This window comes from Halichoeres trimaculatus, unplaced genomic scaffold (assembly GCF_033239565.1).
Source record: "Halichoeres trimaculatus isolate MK-OKI-2021-1 unplaced genomic scaffold, fHalTri1.1 fHalTri1_scaffold_2, whole genome shotgun sequence".
Taxonomy (NCBI): Eukaryota; Metazoa; Chordata; class Actinopteri; order Labriformes; family Labridae; genus Halichoeres; species Halichoeres trimaculatus.
This window is the reverse complement of record NW_027437180.1, coordinates 3,616,367-3,641,260: the sequence shown is the minus strand read 5'-3', so window position 1 is coordinate 3,641,260 and position 24,894 is coordinate 3,616,367. Positions and strand designations below refer to the sequence as shown.

Genomic DNA, 24,894 nt, shown 5'->3' with positions numbered 1-24,894 from the left:
TGATTTAAATGTTAGCGGAGAACTTGAAAGAAGACAGGGTGCATGTTTTCTTCTTCCTTGATTTCGATGGCGGCTGAAAGCTCCTCCGCGGATCAGCGCCATCCACTGACCTCTCCTCAGAGGCGGAGATTAGGACTTCATATCTGGGACCAGAATGTTTCCGACCTAACCTGCAGTGGACTGATTTTATCAGTCAATCAAATTGAAGGACACTTAGGGTTCTGTTTGTCTGAGTTTGTTCAAACACAGAGAATGAAGAAAACGAACTGATTTGGTTCGTTTTCTCGAGTAGTAGGATGCTGAACGAACTATCACCAGTTGTAAAAAGCAGTAGATTTAATCCTTCATCCTGTATTTATTTATATATTTATTTAGTTTTATTTTTTTATTTATTTACTTACTTATTATTTATTATCCATTTTAAAGGCAAAGTTTGATGTCAACATATCCTATTCAAATTTTCTGAGCTTCTGTAGATTATCTAGATTTGTTTCCTCACAGCTGAGTTTCAGCTCTTCCAGGTAATTTTGGAGAACCTCTGGGTGAATCCTAAAGCTCCGTAGTTTCATCCTTGCTTTCTCTACTTGCTTCTTGGTCACTTCTCCAGAGATGCACGGAGAGAAGCAAAGAAATGAAGAGAGAGGAGAGGATTTCGTTTTTATTTCTTACACAGTGTAGGGATTAACTTAAATGTGATTGATTTTGATGTAATTGCTGCACAGACCATTTGTTTATAATTTGTAAAGTGACAGTGGTGATAGAGTTCAACACAGTCACAGGAACAATCTTTGTTCCCCTACTTTGTCTTTGGTTCCCACAGAGACTGACACCTGCTGGTCTTTGAAGGGCCATGGGGGAACCCTTCAACAGTGAGACAGTAAAACAGCCTTGGAGTGATCATACACGGTGCAGAAAGAGAACAGACATCACCCAGAGGTCAGACAGTGCCTTGACATAGAAATATGACCTGAACCTGCAAAATCAAACAATTACCACGAGTGATTTCTTGGTATGAGTCAAAACTGAGCAGAACCATGTTTGGAGGGTATAAAATATAAATAATAATGGATCTTTATCTGTGTTTTTAACCTGTTAAAGACTTTCACATGGAGAAAACCTGCTCTCTGTTTATTCTGTGTCCTGTTTAGAAACACACAGATCACTTTACTGGTCAAATGCAACATTGTTAGTTTATCAGTTGTTCATTCAGTTTTTAATGGAACCCAAAAAGGTTCATAATCAAATAAATAAAAACAACATATTTAAATAGAAACCATTTTGATAAATAACAGAAAAAATATGTAAAATGACCATAAAATTGTGAAATATGGCATTATTATTATAAAATAAGTTTTATTTTTCTGTAATATCAAATTACTATAATAAAATATTATATAATGATTTTTTAAAACAAGTTCATACTTTACTGAAATAAAGACTTTTATCTATTATCAAAGCTTTGATAAAAGAAAAGAAACATTTTCTACAAAGTTAAATTTTATTTCATGATGTCCTTTTCCACCATGGCCTTTTTATATCATAATTTTCATCATAATGTCTTGGTCTGTCAATCAAAGCACAGTAGAGCCAGTAATGTGATTGGCTGATCCTTTACACAGACATTGCAGCAGCAGCATGGATTCAAACCTGGAGACCTATCACTAATGCTGAGAAGACTGAAGAGCTGAAAACAGGAGGACATGACACGTTTGAGACAGAATGGCTGAAGGAGAGAAGTCAGTTTCAGAGTTTCTCCTCAAGCAGCTGAGAGCGGAGGTCTGCAGCTGGACCCCTCTTAAACTAAATGATCTTAAAGGATCAAACAGAGGTCCCACCCTCTAGCTTTGATTGACAGACCACGTCATTCTGATGAAAAATGACGTTATGAAACAAAAGGCCATTGTGGAAAAGAACATTATCTGCAGCTTTTTTGATTGCATTGATTTTTCTTTTAACATATTTTCTAGTTTTAGCTTCTTAAATGTGAGGGTTCCTCACTCTGGTTTATACAATTTTATAAGTAAACATTTTTGTTGTATAAAACAAAACAAAAAAAATCACGCCTTATAGCCATTTCATAGACAAATATATTTACTGAGACAACAGTGGAAAGTAACATCAAATGTGAAGTGAATGATACTTGCAGCCCTCATCTGTTTTTAGTGACTCGCTTTCTTAAATCTACCTGTACAATTTTTAGAATTGGGTACGACATCTAAGATGCTTAGATCCATAAAGTTATCTATTGAGGTTACTGTTTTGTTGAACTGTCGTATTTTTGAGGTGCTTGAAATCTCTTCTCTTCTATTCTGTTCAAACTATTTGAAATTTGGAAATTATTTTGAAATCAATTTTTTTTAAATAAAAAAACACTTCTTTTTAACCAACAAGAGCCTTAAAATATGAGGATTTAGGTACTCATACTGGTGTTTATCTTTCACAGATGAAAATCCCTTGTTAACTTCTGAGAGTGTCACACATTAAAAACGAAAAGAGGCAGAGTGGTTGTTGGTATGTTCTTTTTTATTTAATTTTGTATTATTATTATTATTATTATTATTATTATTATTATTATTATTATTATTATTATTATTATATTAATTATTTTGTATATTTTTAATTCTCTCATTTTGTTTTTCCTCTATATTCACATCAGATTTATTATATAGAATTTATTCTATGTCAACTGCTTTTCTTTTTATCGTCCTACTCTTTGCTGCTTTTAAGAAACATCTGGTTTAAGGTCATCTAATTCTACCAAATTATTTATTCAAATTTTATTATATTATTTCATTTATTAACCTTCCCATTCTTACAGTATTTTTTTATCTAATTTCTTATGAATTTAATTATAATTTTAGTTTAAACTCCTTGTTTACTCATGTGTAATGATAGCTGTTCCTCAGTCTTTTAATTCTGTTTATTCTCAATTTTCTTTTTTCTAAGTGTGTGTCGAGTCAAACTTTAAGTTTAGTAAAAGGTTAAAAACGGCTTAGGAAAAACAGCCTTTAAATCTGGACTAATCTGAGGAAGAAAAGAATTAAAGAGAGACTAGGTTATTTATGCGTTTTATTTCGTTAAGTTTCGATCAAATAAAAATACTCACGTGCAGTTCTGAAGATTAACAAATAAATGAGAACTTTACACATGAATGGTCACCAAATGCTGCTTACCAGGGGAAAAGGGAATATTGTAGATGATAAATCGTTAAATAATCATCACATTTGACCGCTTAAATGCGCACATCTCCTTCCGGTTTGACTTTCAAATTACGCTCCTGAAGTAGCAGGTGAGGGACGCGCGTCTGCTGCTGTGCTCCCTGAGAAATTCAGAACTAAAGGGAAAAAGTGGAGCTGGCAAAACCCAAAGAGGCAGCCGGTGAGAATCCTAACTCTTCAACCAATCGTAGTTTGGTAAAATCCTGACGATGCTTGCAGGGGTGCGCGCAGGGCCTGCGCTCTGCACGTGCCTGCGTCCCTTTGTTCTCTGTTCTCGTTGTTTGTCTCCTTAACAATGAACTACGTGATAAAATACTAACATTTTTGAAAAGAATCATAAATGAGTACAAATTTCATCTTGTTGAAATTATTTCTTTAGTTAAGGCAAAGAAAAACCTAATTTAGTTTCTAACTCAGGATTTCTAAAGATTAAAAGAAATAGTTTCTGTTATTCATAAGTAAAACACAAGTTTAAGCTCTGATTAAACTTTATTTATTTAAATATATTAGTTTGATAGGAATGTTGACAAGCTCTACTAGAGCCTGATAATGAGCCATTCATTTGAATCAGGTGTGCTGGAGTGGGGTAACATCAAAAACATGCAGGGTAGGGGTCCTCCAGGACCAGGGTTGGGTAACACTGGTATACACCTCTTCAGGGTCCTGGGCCCTGAGCTGTCCAAAAGGCTTGCTGTTAACATTGTGTCAATTTTCATCTCACTCTGTTTGGGAATTCTCTCTAGTGTCCAATAAACTGAATTTGGTGCACAGTTTGACTGGAATCTAACCGCATCCTCAGTATTTTAGTTTGTTCCCTCTGACAAATCTTTCCAAAGATGTTGATTCATTGTCTTTGACAATGCAGACAATTCCTCCACAGAAGAGCCACAATAAACATGTTTTAAGGCCTGGACTGTTTGGTCCACTTGAAACGGACCAGGGTTCGTTTCCTACGCTGGTGCAGATTTTTCATGCAGGTGTGAAAAGACACATACGAACCCTTGTGTGGACCAAACAACCGGACCGAGACTCTTTTGTTGAGGTGGTCTCGGTCCGCTTCCAAATGAACTCTGGTGTGGTTCGTGGTTCTCCGGTGCAGGTCAGAATACAAACCAAGGTCCATCCGAACTAACTACAGGATACATGTGCCTTTTGGGCCTATAAAGCCACCGTAACCTAACCGTCTTTAGTTCATACCTGATCCTACGTCTTCTGTTTAGCCCTGCTGCTAGTGGGTCAGGACACACAGAGCATAGCGGCTCCATTCGTCTTCGCTGTTCCAAAATTGTAAACGGTGTTGTAGAGCCTGCTTTGAAGGAGCTGCTCTTGAAACTGAAAATGATTTTGCAGCTCTAATAAGAGCACAAACACACATGTTTACCTCCATTTCCGGGTCTGTATTCTGTGTGCCGTCTTTGTCAGTGCTGTCTAATGAGAGCACTGATCGTCACACACGTGGATGTGCTTACAGAATATAGTCCATAGTGCAAAAACTACAATCTGAATACGAACCGCACCAAACAAAAAAATAAAATAAAGTCTGCTTTTGGTCCGGACCAAACAAGTGGACCAAAGGACTTTTCTGGTCTGAATACAGCCTGAATTGTCTTGTAAAGTATCTGTGGGCAACAGGAAGTGACTGAGAGCAGCTTGTCTACTGGCACACATCCATTTCATCCACAGTCCACAGGAATTAAAGTTAGTAAAGATTCATATATAAAAAGTTAATGTAGAACCCATCACACAGACCAGCCTTTAGAAAAAAAAGTAAATGTTGTAAAAATGAGTCAAAAAAGACAAACTGCTGCAATGAGCTCTAAATTCCCAGTGACAAAACACCCAGAATAAACAAACAGATCCACCAGGGTAAAAAATAGAACATCTTGTGCGGTTAGTATTATGCCATACTGTAATTTTACAATAAAAGTACAACTGTACTTTGATGCAATATTTTTAAGGGACAAAACATTATGCATATTCTGCTTATTTATTGACCTAAAATTCTCCAATTCCCATAAAACACACCTAAAATGATTTATTATTACATTATGAGTCCACAGTAAAACGTAAAAAGGGAGAAAAGAATAAATAAAAGCTATTAAAAAAAAAAAAAAAAAACAGTCCAACCAGAAATGGACCCAGTAAAACTTCAATGAAAAGGTCCTCAATGAAATAGTACAGAACTTTTTCTCATGGTATTCTTCCTTTGTATTTTTCAAAAAGCTGAGGAGGAAACTGGAGTTAGAGGGCCACCTTGTGTTGAAGTGCAAGATCCATTTGTCTCCAAGTATAGCAGAAAAGGTGGTCCTCAGTCCCAACGTGAATTGTCTGTCCTCACTTAGATGCCTGTGCAGGTGTGTGTGTGTGTGTGTGTGTGTGTGTGTGTGTGTGTGTGTGTGTGTGTGTGTGTGTGTGTGTGTGTGTGTGTGTGTGTGTGTGTGTGTGTGAGTGTGTTTGTGTGTGTGTGTGTGTGTTTAATTGTGACCTGCCAAGGGACTGCAGATGTAAACTAGCTTTAAGCTAACTCCGGTACAATGCATCTAACGGTGACATTTATGTTGAACATTGTGGTCCCCTTAAATTGAATTCACTTAATTGTGGTGAGAAGGAGGCAGAGGTACAATGAAGGAGAGGAAGGAGAGAGAATCTCCTGTGCTTGTATCAATGTGTTTGGACTGACAGAAATAAAAATGATGGGGATGTATCGTGTGTCCAACAACGCCATTTTTGAGCTTTACATTTTGTAAATGTGGGTTTGTGTTTTCTGCGGTTGCACTGGTCTCCACCTGTGCATAATGAACACCCGTCTTTTATGCTCTCCGGAGAGCTGGACCACTGCCACTGAATGACCTCCCAACTGTTGCCAGGGCATTAACGGTCATTGTCCCAGACACAGCACTGACCAGCTGCTTTGTGTGCACAACGATGGCCTGAGTGTCACAGCGAGCCACATTGGACACAGCTCTCACCTCCTGTGCAGTAGCCTGTGACCCATCCATCTGAGTTCTCCAACTCCATGGTGACAGCAGGCAGTACGCGCTAAATCCTCATTTGAAGGTTGGGTCTTCAGGATTTTCTTTAAAATAATAAAATAAAATGTAAACTTTTACAGGAATAATCCTGCTCAATTGTCTTCTTTGGGTCTCTATACATGTATGTCAGTGTCTATGTCTGTCTCAACCCGTCCTCTGCCTGGATGTCGATGTTTTGGTTGTATGGGGACCTTCCTGGATGGAGAGTAAATGTGGTTTCCTCAGCCAATCCAGTGTAGAGGTAAGATCTTAAGCCCGAGCCCAAAATGTCAATTATTAACTTTGGGTTGGGTCGGGTCGGGCTTCTCTCTCGCTAATTTTTTTAAAACAAATTTACATTTATATATACTGTCTTGTATACTAAAACAATGTATGGATATTAAACTAAAGGAATACTTGGTATAGAATAAATAATTGGGATAAAACAGAGAAGGCGCTGTATGGTACTTGCTATGTAACTACTACACAGGAGCCGCAGACGGCGCAGACTACCTCCTCCTCCTGTCCCTTTACCTTCCCGACCCTACACACTCATAGTCAAAAGCATACTAGGAAGCTTTGGGGCTCTGCTTTTCCAACCAGAGGCAGTGGCACCTGTTTCACGAGCCATTGCTGACTGAAGTCTGAAATAACCAAATACACGGCTCGGGACATGTGCGCACTTTACGCAGCGCTCAATGCCAGATGTTCAAGAGGACGAGACCCGAGACTGAAAAGCCGCACAATACGCACTTAACACCGAGCTGACCGCCCTACCACCTACCTCAGCAGGTTTGACTTCTGCAAACAGCAGCTGGTCCAGAAACATGTTTGAATGGATTTATCTGTGCGCGCCGTCTCCAGCGGAGGATTTATAAAGTCTCTTTGTTTCCGCCTCTGGTAACGAAGACTATAGTGAACCTGCTGCACTCTGGAGGCTTTACCCCGTGTATCTCAGATGCCCTTCCTTGTGATCTAGTGAAGCCCAGAGACCTGCTCCTGCTGCTGTTCCTCTCCTCGTCAGAGAGGCGCGTCCATGTCACACACAGAAATATCTTTAACAAACTTTTCCAGCGTTTTTTCACAGTGTAAATGTATTTGTAATGAGCATGAAAATATGTTGATTATTTTAACATTTAGAAAACTTGCCACATAAAATTTTGGGTTTATTTCGGGCTCGGGCCTGCAAATCAAGATAATTGATCGGGCTCGGGCCGGGTCGGGCTTTGATACTGCGGGCCTGGGTTGGGTCGGGCTGGATTTTTAAGGCCCGATCTTACCTCTAGCACGCACACATGAAACGGGCGTGGTTAGTGGCCCCAGAGCATTTTCCACAAGGGAGAAGAGAGCAGCGTACTTTAAGGCGGAGGAGCAGCAAATAATCCTGCAAAAATACGAGGAGTATCACAGTATTATCCAGGCCAGGAGCAACACGACAGCGGCCGCGAGAAGCCGGAGGGATTGCTGAAAAAAATCAGCGACTCTGTGAATGCGTTAATTTCCTAAATGCTGATATTAATAGACCTATCTCATCATGTGACGACACGGGCAGTCAGGTCCTTATTCATTCATGTTGTCAGTCAGTGTGTGTGTGATCAGCATCATATCCGACCTCATAATTAGAAAGAGTCCACTTTCCTACAAATCCCAAGGAAAAGGCTCATTATAGGCAGTTTGTATGGCAGATTCAATAGCAGTGGGGAGCAAATACAAAATAAATATTGAAGCATCCTTCAAAGTGGTCAGTATGAAAGATTCCATTTGCACACATTTCTACTTTTCCCTGACAGTGTCTCAGTTATGATGATCAGTAAGATATTGTTTGTTCACAGCCCATAAGAAAAAATGTTGGTCCAAAAAGACATCAAGTTATCTCTCTAAGAGCTAATCCAGCTTTGTAGTACAGGCCCCAGCCCTTTGATGCATAACAACTTGCAAGTGATCCATGTAAACCAGTCGGTGTTATTTTTTATGTCACCACAATATCAAAAGGTCTTAACTAAACCCACTAAGAGATGCAATTTGCTGTTTGCTAACATGAAAAAATTATTTATTTAGTTCACGAGTGTGTCATTTGATTAATAAATTGTTCTATTCATGTCCAGTCAACTATATTACCTGTCAACCATGAAATCTACTGTCGACTATGTTTGTTAAAATAATAGTTTGTTGCCAAATCTCTAAGTAAAAATTTAAGGAACCTAACAGATGTGAAATATGTAGCTCACTATGATCTAATCAGATGTTACCATGAATTTCAGGAGGTTTTTGAAAAAACATTCAGACTCTTAACTTCATTCTGAAACATGAGGGGTTCCAGTGTAAAAAAAAAAAAAAAATTCTTTATAAAGTGGGGATTGTAATTTTAAATGTAGGTTAGTAGACACACATGTTCTTCCAAGAATAAGGATTTGTCCAGTTCCATTTATCCAAAGATAAACTTAACATTTTTTTTGTACCACAGTTAACAAATAAGTCAACATCTCTGTTTATTAAATAAATCACTGAAATAGGTTTTACCTGAGCTTGTCAATTCCTGAAAACACAATATTTTAGGAAAAAAAATTAAGGATAACCCCCCTTGTTTTTTCCCAGAATTCTTCAAACTCAGAAATTCTCTCAGTGGTACATCCACTCTGCTACAGATTTGATTTATAAGGAGATCATCTTTCTATCTGAGAGTCAGGACAGAATGACACAAAGACACACCTCAGACTTCTGCTCAATGGCTCTTTTATTATCAGACAGAAGAGGACTCATCAGGCCTTCACACCTGGAGGCCTTCACACCTGGAGGCCTACTGCACAGGGCGGATCTTCATGCTGATGCTCTTCAGGGAGTAGTTGATGCCTTTCCAGTCATGCCACGCCACCCCAACACCCTTCAGCGTACCATCAGCACCCCAACGATAAACCCCGTTTGGATTTGCAGAGTAGCAACTATTGTACCAGAACGCGCCCAAATATAATTTGGCACAGTTGGTATTTGTTGCAGCGTCTTGGTCTTTGTCAAAGGTGGTAAATTTCTGTCCGTTGTGAACTCCCATGGAGTCTCCTGTAGAGACGGTGAACAGTGATGTCAGAGCATTAAAAGTTTAGACCCAGACAGCTGAGGGGACCAGCAGAGGCATCATAAGGTCACACGTCATCTTATTGGTCAGTACCATGATATCAAACAAACACAAAATAACCTCTGTGACAGACTCACCTGCCCCTCCATTAGTGAACCCAGAAACCTTCAGTCTGTATCCGTTGGCCTCTGAGTCGATGGAGAAGGAGGAGTAGCGAGCGTACACTTTGTTCCCATCAAAGTCCTCCATGTTCACCAGCAGCTCGTACTTCTTTCGATGAGTCATGTAGAAGAGATTCTCAAGACCTGAGAGCAACCACACAGAGAGACAGGTCCTCTTACTGTCAGCAGTCTGACATACTCAAACATTTGCACCCAAACCCTTTGGTGAGGAGACCTAAGGAGCTCAACCAGGAGAGAAACTTTAATCAGAGAGCCAACATGAGCTGATCCAGCTCTAACGCTGAGCTTTATCAAGAAGGAAAGTTCTAACAGAGTCCACAGAGTCCTGGCTCATCACTCACCCAGCCAGTACTCCCCAGCAGTAGTCCCAAAACCTCTCTTGTAGTGGTCCCAGGGTCTGTAGAAGTTCACCGAGCCATCCATCCTCCTCTGGAAGACCTGGAGGATCAGAGAGAGGACTGGTCAGCTGACAAACCAGATCCTGGCATCACTTATGGGTTAAAACACTCACCGTCCAGCGTCCTCCCAGGGAGACCATGTCACAGAACACCTACACACACACACACACACACACACACACACACACACACACACACACACACACACACACACACACACACACACACACACACACACACACACACACTGATTAAGAGACTTGATCTGTTCAGAAACCCTGAACACATGACTCTGTGGTGCAGTCTGCTGCTGGACTAAACTCTGAATGTTTTATCAGGGATGATGTCATCCTCGCTAACACCTTCATCATCTCCAGGTGAACCAGAGACAGAGACCTACCTGGACCTCAGACGTGGCTCCTATAGGATAGATGGTGTACACTCCACTGGGCCGAGTGTTGTCATTGTTGTAGATGTCACTGCAGTCGACTGGCAGGAGGGGCTGGGCGCTGATCAGCTGAGGAGCCAGCAGGATGAAGACTGACAGCAGCTGGAACACAGGTACAGGCTCTGAGTCATTCAGCAGGTAAACCTACTGACCACCTGAGCTCTGGGGTGGGGGTGGGGGGTGGGGCTAATCCCCCTCACAAACAGGTTGAACTGATTTATTGTACGACACTTTGTCAGGCACAGTTATCAAACGGAATTCCTGTGGGAGAGAAGAACTGAGTTACGTACCTTCATGGTCATGATCCTGAGGTCAGACGAGCTGAAGAAAATGTGTTGGAAATTTCTCTTGTGGTAAAGCAATCGAATCAGAGTGTAGCACAGTCTGCAGAGAAGCTCAACAAGGGCCAGTCCCTCGCCTGCTTATATACAGTAAGACAAACATGAGGACGTCACGAAGTCAAATTAAAGGTCAAGAGAACAAAAAAAACAAATTTCAAAAGTACATGTCGATTTAATGCTGAGTTAAACACTTCCCTTTACCAAACCAGTGTCGTGAGGCAAAGTTCTGCCAGCTACTTCCTCTGTGGCTGAAATTTTTATTTCACAACCCCTGTTAGTTCATCCAAGACTGGTTTCAAACATCAGAGTCTGGGTCAGGCATGTGGATCGGGGTCAGAAAAGGGGTCGCCACAGGGAATTCAGAAACTGTGGTCATGAGAGTAGCTGGATGGACTCAAAGTGAAATCACTGAGCACAAGGAATTACACCGGAGGTGAACAAATAAAAGGAGGATGAACAGGAGCAAGAGTAGGACACGGTGTCAAGTGCCTGAAGTAAACCAAGAGTAAAGGTTAAACCCTTTCACAGTAACTTGTCTGGGCATAAGTTCATCATGAATTATGGTCATGTTTCTGAAACAGTTTAATGTTACCACAGGTTGTGCCAACTGATGAGCACACACCATCGCTGGCGGTTGTGAGCTGATCAAGGTCCACTCTGTTTTGGAGGACCAGAGTGCAGATAGCGACTACCTCAAGAGCATCAGTGGTAGAAACCTGAGTATTAACAAATCTCAGCAGTGCATATCTTGTTACCTCTACTTCCTCCCCCACCATACCTTTCCCAACTCAGGGACGCAGGGACGGTACATATTTTTACCACTACCCCAAAAGCCAAGGGATACTACACCCCCCTGTCCACCGAGCAGTCGGGTTTGGATTAGTACAATTTGGTACGGGTTGGATCCCATTTGTATTTCCACAGCTAATCATGCCCCCTCGTGATTGGTGGCATGAAAGCTGGATGTCAATAGCTGTGTCAGTTACATAACGGTGTAACGCACTGGCAGCAACACAGCGTATCCCACTAATAAATCCAACAAAGTAGAAAAACATGACACAGTAAATGAAGAGGAATGATGGAAGACATCCAGTAAATCATCTTTTTATGATTAGCATGTGACTCTTTATTACAAAGACCAATCAAGCTTTGTTTCAGAGAAGACTGTGTGCTGCCAGGAGGAATACAGCAGCCCTCATTTGTACTGCAAGTGACAATTCTTTCGACCAATCAACAGACTGCAGTGTTTGTAGCCCCACCTTTTGGAGTCAGATTGGTATGTCTGGCAACCCAACAGAAAGGTACCAAAAAGTGGGACAGTGCTGGTCGGTAATCTGGGGACCTGTCCCAGTTTTAGCCAATGGAAACGCCACAAAATGCATGCACTTCTGAGATGAACTGAGACAAACCAAACTGAACTGCTTGGTGGAAACGGGACTTAAGATAGAATAGAATAGAATAGAATAGAATAGAATAGAATAGAATAGAATAGAAAATACCTTTATTTACTCCCGAGGGGAAATTCAGGAGTCACCGCAGCATTTAAGAAAACAAAAGTAAGAAAGAGTATAGGAAGTGCAAAAAAAAGTCCATAAAAAATTAGATGACGACATCCCGTCCACCACTCGTCCACCACTCTCCAGCCCAGTCAGTCTCCACCTCCACAGGGTCCAGGACTGAGCCTCCCCAGCAGTCTGTTCAGTCTCTGTCTCCTGGATCCTGTCTGCTCACAGCAGGCGAAGCTCCTCCAATGTGGCGCCGGCGTCCCATGGCAGCTTCGTCAGCCACGTCCGTGAACAGCACGATGCCGCTGGGTTAGCACAGCTAGCTCGTCCATCCCCCGGGGCTAGATCCCACATTCCCAACAACGATGGATGGAAGGACAGGTCCACGTTGTCACCTCCCAGCTCACATCCGAGAACCAGCACGTCGTCCTCACCTCCTCCTCCTCAGCTCGAGGGAAATCATCAAGCCCTACGCTAGTTAGCATTGACATGCTACAGGCTGCTAACAGCTAATTTTGCATGAAAACAATGCAGCCATGGTTACATGTAGGATCTCCGGACAAACACAGGAGAAAAGTAGTAAAAAATATCGCTGAAGCCACAAAAAGTTTGGTGTCCGTGACCGACAATGAACCATACAAAGTAATGATCCACTCCAAATACAAAGATTATGAAAAAGAGACAAAAAAATTACAAGAAACGGACAAAGACAAGAGAGCTGCTGCAACAGGCAGCTACTTGGGTAGCGCCTAGCAACGGAATGAGAATTAACAACAGAATTAAGATGGGGAGTGAGTGAACATTTAAAGCAGTGGGGATGTTCAGACTCAGGGAAGAAAATAAAGGTGGGTTCATCTAGGAACACAAGTGCACATAAACCAGACCAACTGGGGGGCAGGGACACACAGGAAGGTGGAGGTTCAACAGACCGCAGATTGGTCAAAAGAATGGTCAGTTTCTGTGCGACAGCTGCTGTATTCCTCCTGGCAGCACACAGCTTTCTCTGAAACACAGCTTGATTGGTCTTTGTATCAAAGAGCCACATGACAATCACAAAGAAGACAAATTCCTGGATGTCTTCCACTGTGCTCTTTGTTGACTGTGTCATGTTTTTCTTCTTCGTTGGATTTATTAGCAAGGTATAATGTGCACTGTGTCGTGCTGCTATGGCAGCATTACACATCATGTAACCGATGTGATTATTGGCATCCAAGCAGGCTGGGGTAGGGGGGGTGGGGGTGGGGGGCACTTACTGATCCAACCTATTTGGTTCATAAACAAGTCGCCTCAGGTTTTTTTGCCCTTTATTAGTGTTACATGACTTGTCCCACAGACCGACCAAAGCAGCTCCTTTGTTCATGTATGGACAGTATGATCACACTTCTTAAAATAAGAAGGATGTGAAGCCCACCAGTAAAGACCCATTCACCACCATACACATAAGAAAAATTATGTGTGGGGGAACAACTACTGGGGTTGGTAGCTTCAGCTAAGGCCAGGCCAGGAAGTCGTGCATCATGAGCAATCTTTGGAGGTATTAAACCCAACTGATGGGCTCTGTCTCAGAATGAGCAGATGTGAGTAGTTGGCAGCAGACATTCTCACGCCAACGCCAGAGTGAGTGGATAGGGCCATTACAAGTGAGTCACCAGGGAGGCACAGGAGACAGGTATGTAAGGACAAGCAGAGCAATATGACATAATATTAATTTCCTCACAGGATGCTGCACAACACTGCCAAAGGTTTGTCTGTGCCACATGGAGGGGTGTGTCTGGCTGTTGTAGCCAAAGGTGTGTGGTGTTCAGTATCCTTCTCCATTCTGGGTCAACAGAGGGGGAGTTTGGGTCGGTCAGAGTTGGATGAAGGAATCATTAGAACCTAGAGACAACTATTGCTTGCAACATGAGAGCACAGATGAATCAACTGAGGACATTACTTGGACGTCCCACTGGGAGCCATGGGAGTGGATTTTTCATGATGATGGGTTGGAGGTCGTGCTTAACTTTGGCAGACCTGAGCAGAAGAAGTGGTTGTCCTGAAGTTTTACTGGTCATGAGGTGTGGCATTTGGAGTCAGACTATGTGCAAAAGTGTCATTGCAGAGTTCAGGGTATTTTTGTACTAACAGGAGAAAAAAAGGGGGTCAGTGGGAGTTGGAACCCTCTTGATGTGTGGATCCAGGTTGCCCTGTCAGCAGCCTTCACAGCTATGTGATAATGTGTGTCAAAAGCATATTCTGATATAGACCCTGCTACCTTGCTTCCAGTGTGTTCTTCTTGAATCTTTTATCACAAGTGATCTCTGGGCTGGAATAGAAATAGAATAGAATAGAAAATACTTTATTTATCCCCGAGGGGAAATTCAGGAGTCACCGCAGCATTTAAGAAAACAACAGTAAGAAAGGGTATAGAAAGTGCAAAAAAAAGTCCATAAAAAATTAGATGACGACATCCCGTCCACCACTCGTCCACCACTCTCCAGCCCAGCCAGTCTCCACCTCCACAGGGTCCAGGACTGAGCCTCCCCAGCAGTCTGTTCAGTCTCTGTCTCCTGGATCCTGTCTGCTCACAGCAGGCGAAGCTCCTCCAATGTGGCGCCGGCGTCCCATGTCAGCTCCGTCAGCCACGTCCGTGAACAGCACGATGCCACTGGGTTAGCACAGCTAGCTCGTCCATCCCCCGGGGCTAGATCCCACATTCCCAACAACGATGGATGGAAGGACAGGTCCACATTGTCACCTCCCAGCTCACATCCGAGAACCAGCACGTCGTCCTCACCTCCTCCTCCTCAGCTCGAGGGAAATCATCAAGCCCTACACTAGTTAGCATTGACATGCTACAGGCTGCTAACAGCTAATTTTGCATGTAAACAATGCAGCCATGGTTACATGTAGGATCTCCAGACAAACACAGGAGAAAAGTAGTAAAAAATATCGCCGAAGCCACAAAAAGTTTGGTGTCCGTGACCGACAATGAACCATACAAAGTGATGATCCACTCCAAATACAAAGATTATGAAAAAGAGACAAAAAAAATTACAAGAAACGGACAAAGACGAGAGAGCTGCAGCAACAAGGTTGTGTTGAGAGGACAGAGTGAGGCAGGGTAGTGTTCAACCATTCCCTGATGCCAGTGAAACCTTTGGAGAGACACAAAAGAGGTTATTAATGCTTCCTCACACAAGGTAGTGTCAGGAGGAGGTACCTATGGTGGTCTGATGCCATAGTTAAGTGGGGCTACAAAAAATGGTTAGAGACCTAGACGCTTATGTCATATCTGTATAGTTTCATTCATTTCTGCACATGTATTTCATGCTTTTATGCCATTTTACAGATCCCACTTATCAAGTTGATAAAGAGCCTTGTAGTACAGCAGATCTGGATGACGGAGATCCGGTGAAGTTCACCGAGTTGTCGCAGAGTTATCCTGGATGCCTTAATCCAGCTTCGTAGTACAGGCCCCATGTCTCTCACTGTCTTATTGCCAGTTCATTGTACCTCACAGTCTTTGTCGCGGCCTTCTTTCATAATCATAGTCTTGTTGTGTATTGAACCTTGCCTGCCTTTTTTAATCTCGCCTTTTGCCTCACGACCTCCTGTTACCTCTGCCTGATTTGGACTGCCCTTCTGTGTACCAACCTCTGCTTGTTTACTGATTAAAACCTTTTTGGCCCTTCGATCTCTGGTCTTGGTGTCCTGCATTTGTGTCCATCTTTCTGTGCTAAGTTTATAAGATAAGATAAGATAAGATAAGATAAAATAAGATAAGATAAGATAAGATAAAATAAGATAAGATAAGACATACTTTATTAATCCCCGGAGGGAAATTCAAGTTGTTTGGGCACTCTTCCAAGCAAAGAATTGTACACCCTGATGGCTGCAGGGAGGAATGATCTTCGGTACCTCTCGGTCCTGCAGCGCACAGAGGTAAGGCGTCCCCTGCTGCTGATCCTCTGGACTATGATGTTGTGAAGTGGGTGATCAGTGTGACAAATGATGGCCTCCACTTTCTTCTGTGTATACCTTTCCACCACAGCCTCCAGTGAGTCCAAACTGGATCCAACCATGGAGCTAGCTCTCTTCACCAGTTTTTCCAGTCGCCTCTTGTCCTTCTGCTTTAAACTATTTCCCCAGCAGACTGCACCATAAAACAAAGCACTGGCTACCACGGACTGATACAACATCTGCAGCAGTTTTCCACAGACATCAATTGATCTGAGCTTCCTTAAGAAAAAGAGACGGCTCTGCCCCTTCTTGAAGAGTGCATCTGTATTAAGGGACCAGTCCAACTTGTTGTCCAGATGTACACCAAGATATTTGTAGGTTGACACCACCTCCATGTCCACCCCATGGATGTTAACTGGCTGATGGCAGAGCCCAGACTTTCGGAAATCCACAATCATTTCCTTTGTTTTTGAGGTGTTCAGTAGGAGACAATTTCTATGACTCCAGTCACAGAAAGCATGACATCTTATGACAGCTTACCCTGTTGAGTTCTCATATACATCAGTACAATAGGCCAGGCTTTTGTCACATGGTCTGAAACATGTGTCAACATGTTTTTTTGGAAAACAGGCCTGCCCATCAGGACCATACCGGACCCCAGAAGAGAAACCCAGACAAACCTGGCAAAAATTTCTTGTTAATTGTGAACTTTAACTTAAATTCATTCACACATTTGAACATGTATGTGGATATGTGGAATATATTTAGCATTTTTTAATAATGCAATCAAAATTAAATAATTTATGATTACTGTAATCAAATTGTTTAATTAGATAAAAGGTCTGGGTTCACAGTGAGGAGGAGGAACCTTTAGTGGTCTGATGCCACAATTAATGGTGCTGCAAAAGAGTTTCAGACAGTGAGAGACCTAAACACTTACCCTGTCGCATTCTCATATACATCAGTACATCAGCCCAGGCTATTGTCACATGGTCTGAAACATGTGTCAACTTAGCATATCAAGGTGCATGGTTTTTGGTAAACAGGCCTTCCCATCAGGACCACCCCAGACCCCAGAGGAAAAAACTCAGCTGTACTTGGACCAGAGTGTTGTCTCTGTGACAGTAGAAAGTAAGAGTGGGTCAGCAAGTGAAGCAATGGGATGTTGAAGTAGTGTGTGCAATCGTGCCATGACCAAGAAAGTAAGGAAAGAGGAAGCTGTGGTTTTTGTGTCTTATCTGCCCACACCTTGTTCCTAGAGACAGGGCCAGAAGAGGAAGTTTGAGCAGCACACTTGTAAACAGCAACTTCAGAAGGCGATGGAACGGCCTCCAACAGCCCTGCAACTTCGTCAGAACATAAGAAAGACTCACCATCAGATCTCAATACATGTCTAGGTTTCCAGGTGGCTGTAAAGTCTGCAGTGACACCATAGGCATACCTGCTGTCTGTGTAAATGCTAACATCTGAAAGGAAATGGTGTTTTAAATTGATCTACAAGTGACAATTTGACTGATTTCTCTTACTACAATATCTGTTAAAAGGAGTACTCTCCAACTGTGAGCTCAGTTATTTTCCCTGACTGCCGCCTTCTACAAATAAAGAGAGACTCTGCAGATATTATTTACCACTTAAAGCAATGTTCTAATTCTCTGACACCGGAATATTTCAATTACCTTTTCACCGCTCCCAGCATTGATCGGAGAGATGAAGACCAGGACGCATCCAAGTTTTCAGTTAATTAGGATTTATTGATTACAGCAAGTCAAGAATGTGCAGAGCTCAGGGTCCTTTCTGTTAAATCTCCCTACAGCCCTGATACAAGTCTCAGACTCTTCCTTTAGAGAAGACCCCGGGTCCCTTCCCCTTAAACCCTCTTTAAGTTAAAGATCTGCCTATTGTAGACATTCAGTTACTGATCTGAAATAATGTCATCTTCAGGGTGAGCCAGTGATTGACGTATCTTTCCTTGAATGAGGATCACTCCTGGTCGTGACTGACTGCGTACTAACTTTGTGGTATAAATTCCTAACGCTGGCTTGAAGAAGACACAGAGTTCAACGAAGGAGATGAGAGTTCTGGCAGCTTTAGTCCAATACTTTATTTGAAGCAAGGCAATGGAGATGACGCAATGATGGCACTCAGTCACAAACCCAAAAACCAGTCTCTGCTTTTATACCCCTGGGCTGTTCTAATTGTGTACATGCAGTCCCAGTATGGCCAACCGACTCTCTGTCTCTGGGTTTTCTGTAGTTTTCCTGTCTCTCTGAGTGAGCAGATCTTGGTCAGCACAGCTGAGGGCACTAAATCTATCAATGCTGGTGAAATGAAGTCATCGTCTCAAGTTCACAGTCAGGCTAAAGTTGTCCAAGGGTCAAAGGTTAGCTCCTGCAGGCTTCTCAGACCTCTGCAGGATGGCTTCTGCACTTCACCAAATGAATCCTCAACAAAATGTCTCCTCTCATTCCCCAGCATTGTCTTGTGTTTCCTAACAAAGAAAGGTTAAATGCACACACACACACACACACACACACACACACACACACACACACACACACACACACACACACACACACACACACACACACACTTTAATGATGCTGCCTTATCAGAATTGTTTCCCTGGATAACTGCGGTTTCCGGTTCCGGTGGCGCTGCTCTGTTGTGACCCGGGCCACCTCGTGGTTATTCATCTGTTTTAACTGGTTGTATTTTGGGATGTCTCTATCACCTTTTTTTTTGCTCCCAATCCAATTCCGATTTTTTTATTTTGAGTATCTGCTGATCCAGATAGTTCCTGATCCGATCTTTCAGCAATGCATTAGGAAAAAAAAAAAGAAAAATCTCATAAAAGTTGTCCTTTGAGTTTTTTTTTTAATTTTATTTAAATGAAGGTATCATTCTAGCCAACATGGATATAGCTTTTTTTCTCCACTCAGTGCAGCATCGGATCAAAAAAATAAAAACAAAGCTTCTCAGTGGTGCACCACAAGATAACCTTGTATGTGTGTGACAATAAGGTTGCAATTTCTTGTTTGCAATATCCTTGTACTTGTTATAATGACAAATAAAGTTATATTCTAAAATAAATGCTGATGTTCTATTAAACACATTTTAATTAAAAACAAGAACTAAGGCCCCAGGCTTTTGTCTGTCTCCCCCCGATCTCCAATCGTTAAAAAAATGCCCCCATCCCGATCCGATCACGTGATCGGGATCGGATCAGGACATCCCCAGTTGTATTTATTTGCTACTATGTATTCACTACTGCAATCACTCATACTGTAGAGGCATTATGTGGTTGGGCCTGGCACTTTGTTAGGTATTCTGTGTTATGTGTTGTATGATGTGCTGTCTGATGTGACTGCAGTATGGGTGTTTGGCCCAAAATGAATTTCTCACTTTGTGAGACAATAAAGTTAATCTTGAATCCTGTTTTCTGCTGCAAAGGGTACTTCATATCCTACTCCCCTTCAACTCAAGGCCTGCAGCTGCATCTCTCAAGTTTGACATCAGCACCCACTCATTCTCAAAAGCAGCAGTTATAATATGCAGCTATTTGCTGAAAACAGAAACCCTCAGCAGTTATTTGATAAGTAGATGGGTAAACAAGATTAATCAGTTATGTTTAAAACAAAACCTTTCCTGTTAATGGTGTCCACTCTTCCTTCGTACTGAGTGCTCTGTCGTCTCTCAGGACCTCTCAACCTTCTGCAAGTAATCACATTATCACATGGGGCTCTAATTTTGTGGCGCAGCGCCGTGCGCCGCCAATTTGACAATTTGGTAGACCGTCTGCGCAGAGATGGGTGTGGCAGCGCACCAGGGGGAGGTGTCGGCAGATTCATGTTGGTGCAGTGACAATTTTGTGACAAAAACAGTGCAGAAAGTGCGCTGAAAGCTCGCCAGCTCCAACCTGGTCTATTCTCGGCACAAAGTGGAGCGCACCCTCCGCAGCTGTAATTTGGTGACAGGCACACGTGTGCACACGTCAACAAAGCCTCAGAGGCAGGTTTCCAGAGTGTCAGGCACATTTTAATGCAATAAACAATCACAGCAATCACTATTTAATGTAACCGTCTGAACCAGCATATACATTTATATCTATATTAACTGTCCCGTCACATCTGATGTCAGATTAAAGCCATTTGTCAAACTTACAGCTGCTGTCATAATGGAAAGTTAACCTGACAGCAGCTGTAAGTTTGATGCACATCTTACAATTAAACAATAAACAGCCTTAACATCTGATACGGAGTATATATCTGGCTTCTCTCATTTCATTTAACCTCTCTCTGTGGCTCTACATAAATCAGCAGATGTTTGTCTCACATTGGTAAGACCTGTGTATTTGAAATAGTTGTAGTGTTTTCCAGGTCCTCTTCTTTGGGTCCAGTGTTTGATCAGGGCATGCTGCTGATCTATCAGGTTATGCAGCCAAAAAAAGAAACACAGGATGTATATTCATTTGTTGGAGAGCAGCAGTTTAGATTTGGCACAGACATTAACTCACAGTACTTACTGTAGCAGCCTGACTTAGTCCCATCACTTGTTGATGGTTCACATTTCTTGACTCCTCCACCCCCCACCCCCGTTCCTGTGAACTCTGTGCTTTTTTTTTTTTCTTTTTGTGACGTTTCATCCTTGTGTTAATAACTTTGTCTTTTAGTATCAGTGATTCAGACAAGCCCTCATCCTCTAGCTCTGCCATTTCCTCTCTTCCCAGGTAGTTCACAATATGGGTTAATAGTGAAACACGGGTTTTATCTTTAACATTTGCTCTTTGTGAGCCTGATATGTTTAGAAAATCACAGATTTCCAGTTCAGCTCCTTCAGTCCATGCTTTCCCCTTTCTGTTGGTGTCCTCATAGAAAGAATGTGATGTTTCCCATAGAATTACTATGTTTTTCACCTCCAAGATGAACTTTTTCTCATCCACAGCTTTAGATTCCCTATGGGTCTGACCTGCTGATGACTTTTGACCGCGTGTCAGTGAAGTAGTTTTGATAAATAAGAATGGGATTCACAATCAGGAGCCAGAACATGGTACTTTATTTCAAAATGACTGGATCCTTTAATCATTTCAAAAAACGCATGCACAGCCATTGGTGATCCCGGTGCCGGTGGACCGCAGGGTGTGATGTGTGGAGAGGATGATTGACTAGAGTGGTTTCTACCTACTGCGTAGTGCTCACACTGCACGAAGCTCATGCTGAACGGAGCTCACGCTTCACGGAGCTCACGCTGCACGGAGCTCACGCTGCACGGAGCTCACGCTGAACAGAGATCACGCTGCGTGGCGTTCAAGCTTTATGTGTGTATCAGGGGTGAGCTGCTAGCAAATGAAGAGGGAAGTTGTCTCTGGAGAGCGCAGGAAACATTTATCAAAGTTATGAATTATATGTAAAAAGTTTTCTCTGGAAATTTTTGAAATTTCAAACAAAAATTTAACTAAAAAAAAAAAAAAGAAATTGCAAAAGTTTTGAGCCACAGGTTGCAATATCCTGGGTTAGGATGACTGTTGCCTTTTTTTGTCATTAAGTGTAACAGATTGTGGCATCTACATGGATCAACTCAATCAGTGTTACCCTGCATGTTTTACATGTTACCCCACTCCAACACACCTGATTCAAATGAATGGCTCGTTATCAGGCTCCAGCAGAGCTTGATGACGAGCTGATCATTTGAATCAGGTGTGATAGAAGAGCCAAAGAGCTCTGCTGCAGGAGGTTTAACACAGCCCAAAGCATTTCTGATCTGCTGCTTGCTGCATGCTTTACTCTGAATCTCAAACCCTCCCATCAAAGCATGCTCAGTTTATTTCACATGACCTTCTGTCAGATTTCACTGCTTTAACATGAGGAGACCAACTCTGGAAGCTGCATCAAAGATAGCAGCTTCATCTTGAGGTGTTACTGCAGTCTGAAATGTAATCACATGTCTCTGAGATGACAGACTTTCTCCTCCTATTCGTCACACAGCAGCACAGTTGGAATGCTCACAACTGCATGCCTTTTGCAACTGTTAAATACCTGCCTTTAAATGCAGTTAATAATCCTTACGGCACTTTACTTCAAGCAATATGTACCCATCATGTTGATCTCCAAATCCTCTGATTTTTTTTGTTTTGAGTTTTAATATTTAGTAATTCCATTTTATTTCCTATCTAATCAAAATGTCTTCTACTTTATTTTCCTGAGTAAAGTCTTTTAGCAATTTAAATTGTAAACTACATTTATCTTCATCTTGTCTTCCGTTGCTCTTATTTTGAACTGTTGTGTGTGCTTGTAATTGCCCCTCAAACTTGGGATGGCAGAAATTAAGGTTTTTGAACTGAGTTGAATTGAATACTGAGTGAGAACAGAACATTTACTAATCTTGAAACTAAACAAGAGTTGATCACATAGTTTTTAACCAGCAGTTCACTATAGGTTTACTTATCAATGACGGTTTCAAAATGTACTTTATATCTTTGTTCCACATTCTCATAAACAGTTAAACAGCTAGAGGTGCATTGGCTTTTCTTTATCATTTCTTACCTGCAGCCAGTCTGAGTTTCAACACCTTATTTCATTCAGAAGTCCATTAGAGACTCAGTAAGTAAGCCAATAATTATCCCAGGCAAACGTTTCTGTCTTTGCTCACCTTGTCCTCTACATGCAATAGGTATTGTTCCTTTCACTGCAACACAGCTCAACAGATAATTTACTGTGAATGAGTTCATGCAAAAAGAAAAAAAGGGGAACGCATCATATCAGTGGCATGTTGTGAACATGACATTCAACATCTACTGAGCATTTCATTATGAAATCATAAAATGGACAATTAATCAAATACCATCGTGTGACTGGATCTATAACTTCTTTTTATTCAATGTTTCAACATTTCGATTGTGAAAATATATTAAGTACAGGTTTCTTTAGGAGAATATGTGCTCAAGAGACAAAAACCTCACAGATTCAAACAATTTAAACAAATAGGACAGAGATAAGAGGAGGAGACAAAAAGCTGGTAATTCATTCATCATTGTGCTGGTGTAATAAAATCAATTTTCTTCTTCTTTAGTCAAACAACTCCCAAAGATCCCAACAAGAGGATCCATTTCTCAGTTCAGCATTTATTCTGGTCACAGGTAAGGTTTACAGCGCTGGTCCCAAAACAATGACGTCGTCCAGCACCTTTGACAGCAAAGGCAGTGCTACACTCCCAGAGGAAGAGGACACAGAGGGAGTGATGGACTCTGTGGATGAAGGTTCAAAAAAAAGAAAGAAAAAAACATTGTGTGCACTCCTCATCCTATGTGAGCTGCTGTGTGAATATATGATGAACAAACTTGAACAAAAACAAAGAGAGAAACACAAACATCATGAGGCTGTTGGAGCTGTTATTGAACAGGAATCCCTCCTACAGCAAACTGAGGCATCATTGGTTGGTTTGACTGAGTCCTTGGTTAAAAACTCTTCTGAGTGAAAAGCCTTCAGTCAGTGAAATGAGCTTGAAAGCCAGGACAATTGAAGATGATCGCTTGATATATGAGGAAAAACTCCCCCTCCAGCCACCACCAGGTTAGTCTATGTATCACAATCTACATATTGTCTCTTAGACAGAAAACATCACAGAATCAATAAAAAGGGTTTGAATTACAGTGATTCTTCTATGGATGTAAGTGGTTTGAAGATGCAGGTTAAAGTGATGCCACCACAGGGTGGCAGCATTGTGCTTAAAACAAGGACAAGAACTGAGGAGCTACGAACAGCGTTGGTTAACTGGGGGGTCGTAAACTTTTAGGATGTATGGCTTAATGTTCTCCACAAGTCCGGGGTCAATCCATATTCATGTTTCCTCGATCATCAGTGTTTGTAATTACTCATTTGGTCTAAACCAATGTCACATTGGGATTAAGGCGAAGTTTCGTCAAATAATAGAAATATTCACTCTGACACTTCAAGGGGACTAGACGAGGATATCAGCTCTAATGTTCGGTGTGGTGGCTCTTATAAGAGCGTTAGTTACGTATTGTAACTCCAGATTCTATGAGTATAGGCGCAGCCCATTAAGCTATGGGCCTCACTGGTTCCCCTTATCAGCTGAAGAAAAAGGCTGTTATCGGGAGCAGATTGTATGAACCCGCGGCTATTTATGGGCAGGTAGCACTGGAGGCCCATCACGTGGGTGGGCGTGGACTAAGTTTTTTCAGTGCTGTGCTGACGCGCGAGGGTGAACCCACTAGCGATAGCCTTAAAGGGCTGCGCCTATACTCATAGAATCTGGAGTTACAATACGTAACTGTGATTTAAATGTTAGCTGAGAACTTGAAAGAAGACAGGGTGCATGTTTTCTTCTTCCTTGGTTTCGATGGCGCCTGAAAACTCCTTCGCGGATCAGCGCCATCCACTGACCTCTCCGCAGAGGCGGAGATTAGGACTTCATATCTGGGACCAGAATGTTTCCGACCTAAACTGAAGTGGACTGATTTTATCAGTCAATCAAATTGAAGGACACTTAGGGTTCTGTCTGAGTTTGTTCAAACACAGAGAATGAACAAAATGTACTGATTTGGCTCGTTTTCTCGAGTAGTAGGGTGCTGAACAAACTATCAGCAGTTTTGAAAAGCAGTAGATGGAATCATCCCTCATCCCGTAATTTAGCTTATTTATTTATTCAGTAATGATCCATTTTAAAAGGCAAAGTTTGAATGTCTCATATCAATATTTTTCTAGCTTTTGTAGATCATCTGCATGAATTTGTTTTCTTACAGCTGAGTTTCAGCTCTTCCAAG

General features: G+C 41.9%; 1 protein-coding gene across 1 annotated transcript; it reads right to left on the bottom strand.

Annotated features, from left to right (window-relative positions):
• Nucleotides 1-9,024: 9,024 nt before the first annotated feature.
• On the bottom strand, nucleotides 9,025-10,735 carry LOC141805889 (microfibril-associated glycoprotein 4-like). Its single transcript, XM_074691116.1, has 6 exons — nucleotides 10,618-10,735; nucleotides 10,280-10,429; nucleotides 9,993-10,031; nucleotides 9,823-9,919; nucleotides 9,437-9,604; nucleotides 9,025-9,283 (listed from the first exon to the last, which is right to left on the bottom strand). The coding sequence occupies exons 1-6, from the start codon at nucleotides 10,627-10,629 to the stop codon at nucleotides 9,027-9,029; spliced, it is 723 nt and encodes a 240-aa protein (XP_074547217.1). The 5' UTR covers nucleotides 10,630-10,735; the 3' UTR covers nucleotides 9,025-9,026.
• Nucleotides 10,736-24,894: the final 14,159 nt, after the last annotated feature.

What these genes read in the sequence shown, in the direction of transcription:
- LOC141805889 (XM_074691116.1), bottom strand. An exon ending in GAGCCACGTCTGAGGTCCAG is followed by an intron (nt 10,032 to 10,279) that starts GTAGGTCTCTGT and finishes GTGTGTGTGTAG; the next exon opens with GTGTTCTGTGACATGGTCTC. An exon ending in TGCTGGGGAGTACTGGCTGG is followed by an intron (nt 9,605 to 9,822) that starts GTGAGTGATGAG and finishes GGTTGCTCTCAG; the next exon opens with GTCTTGAGAATCTCTTCTAC.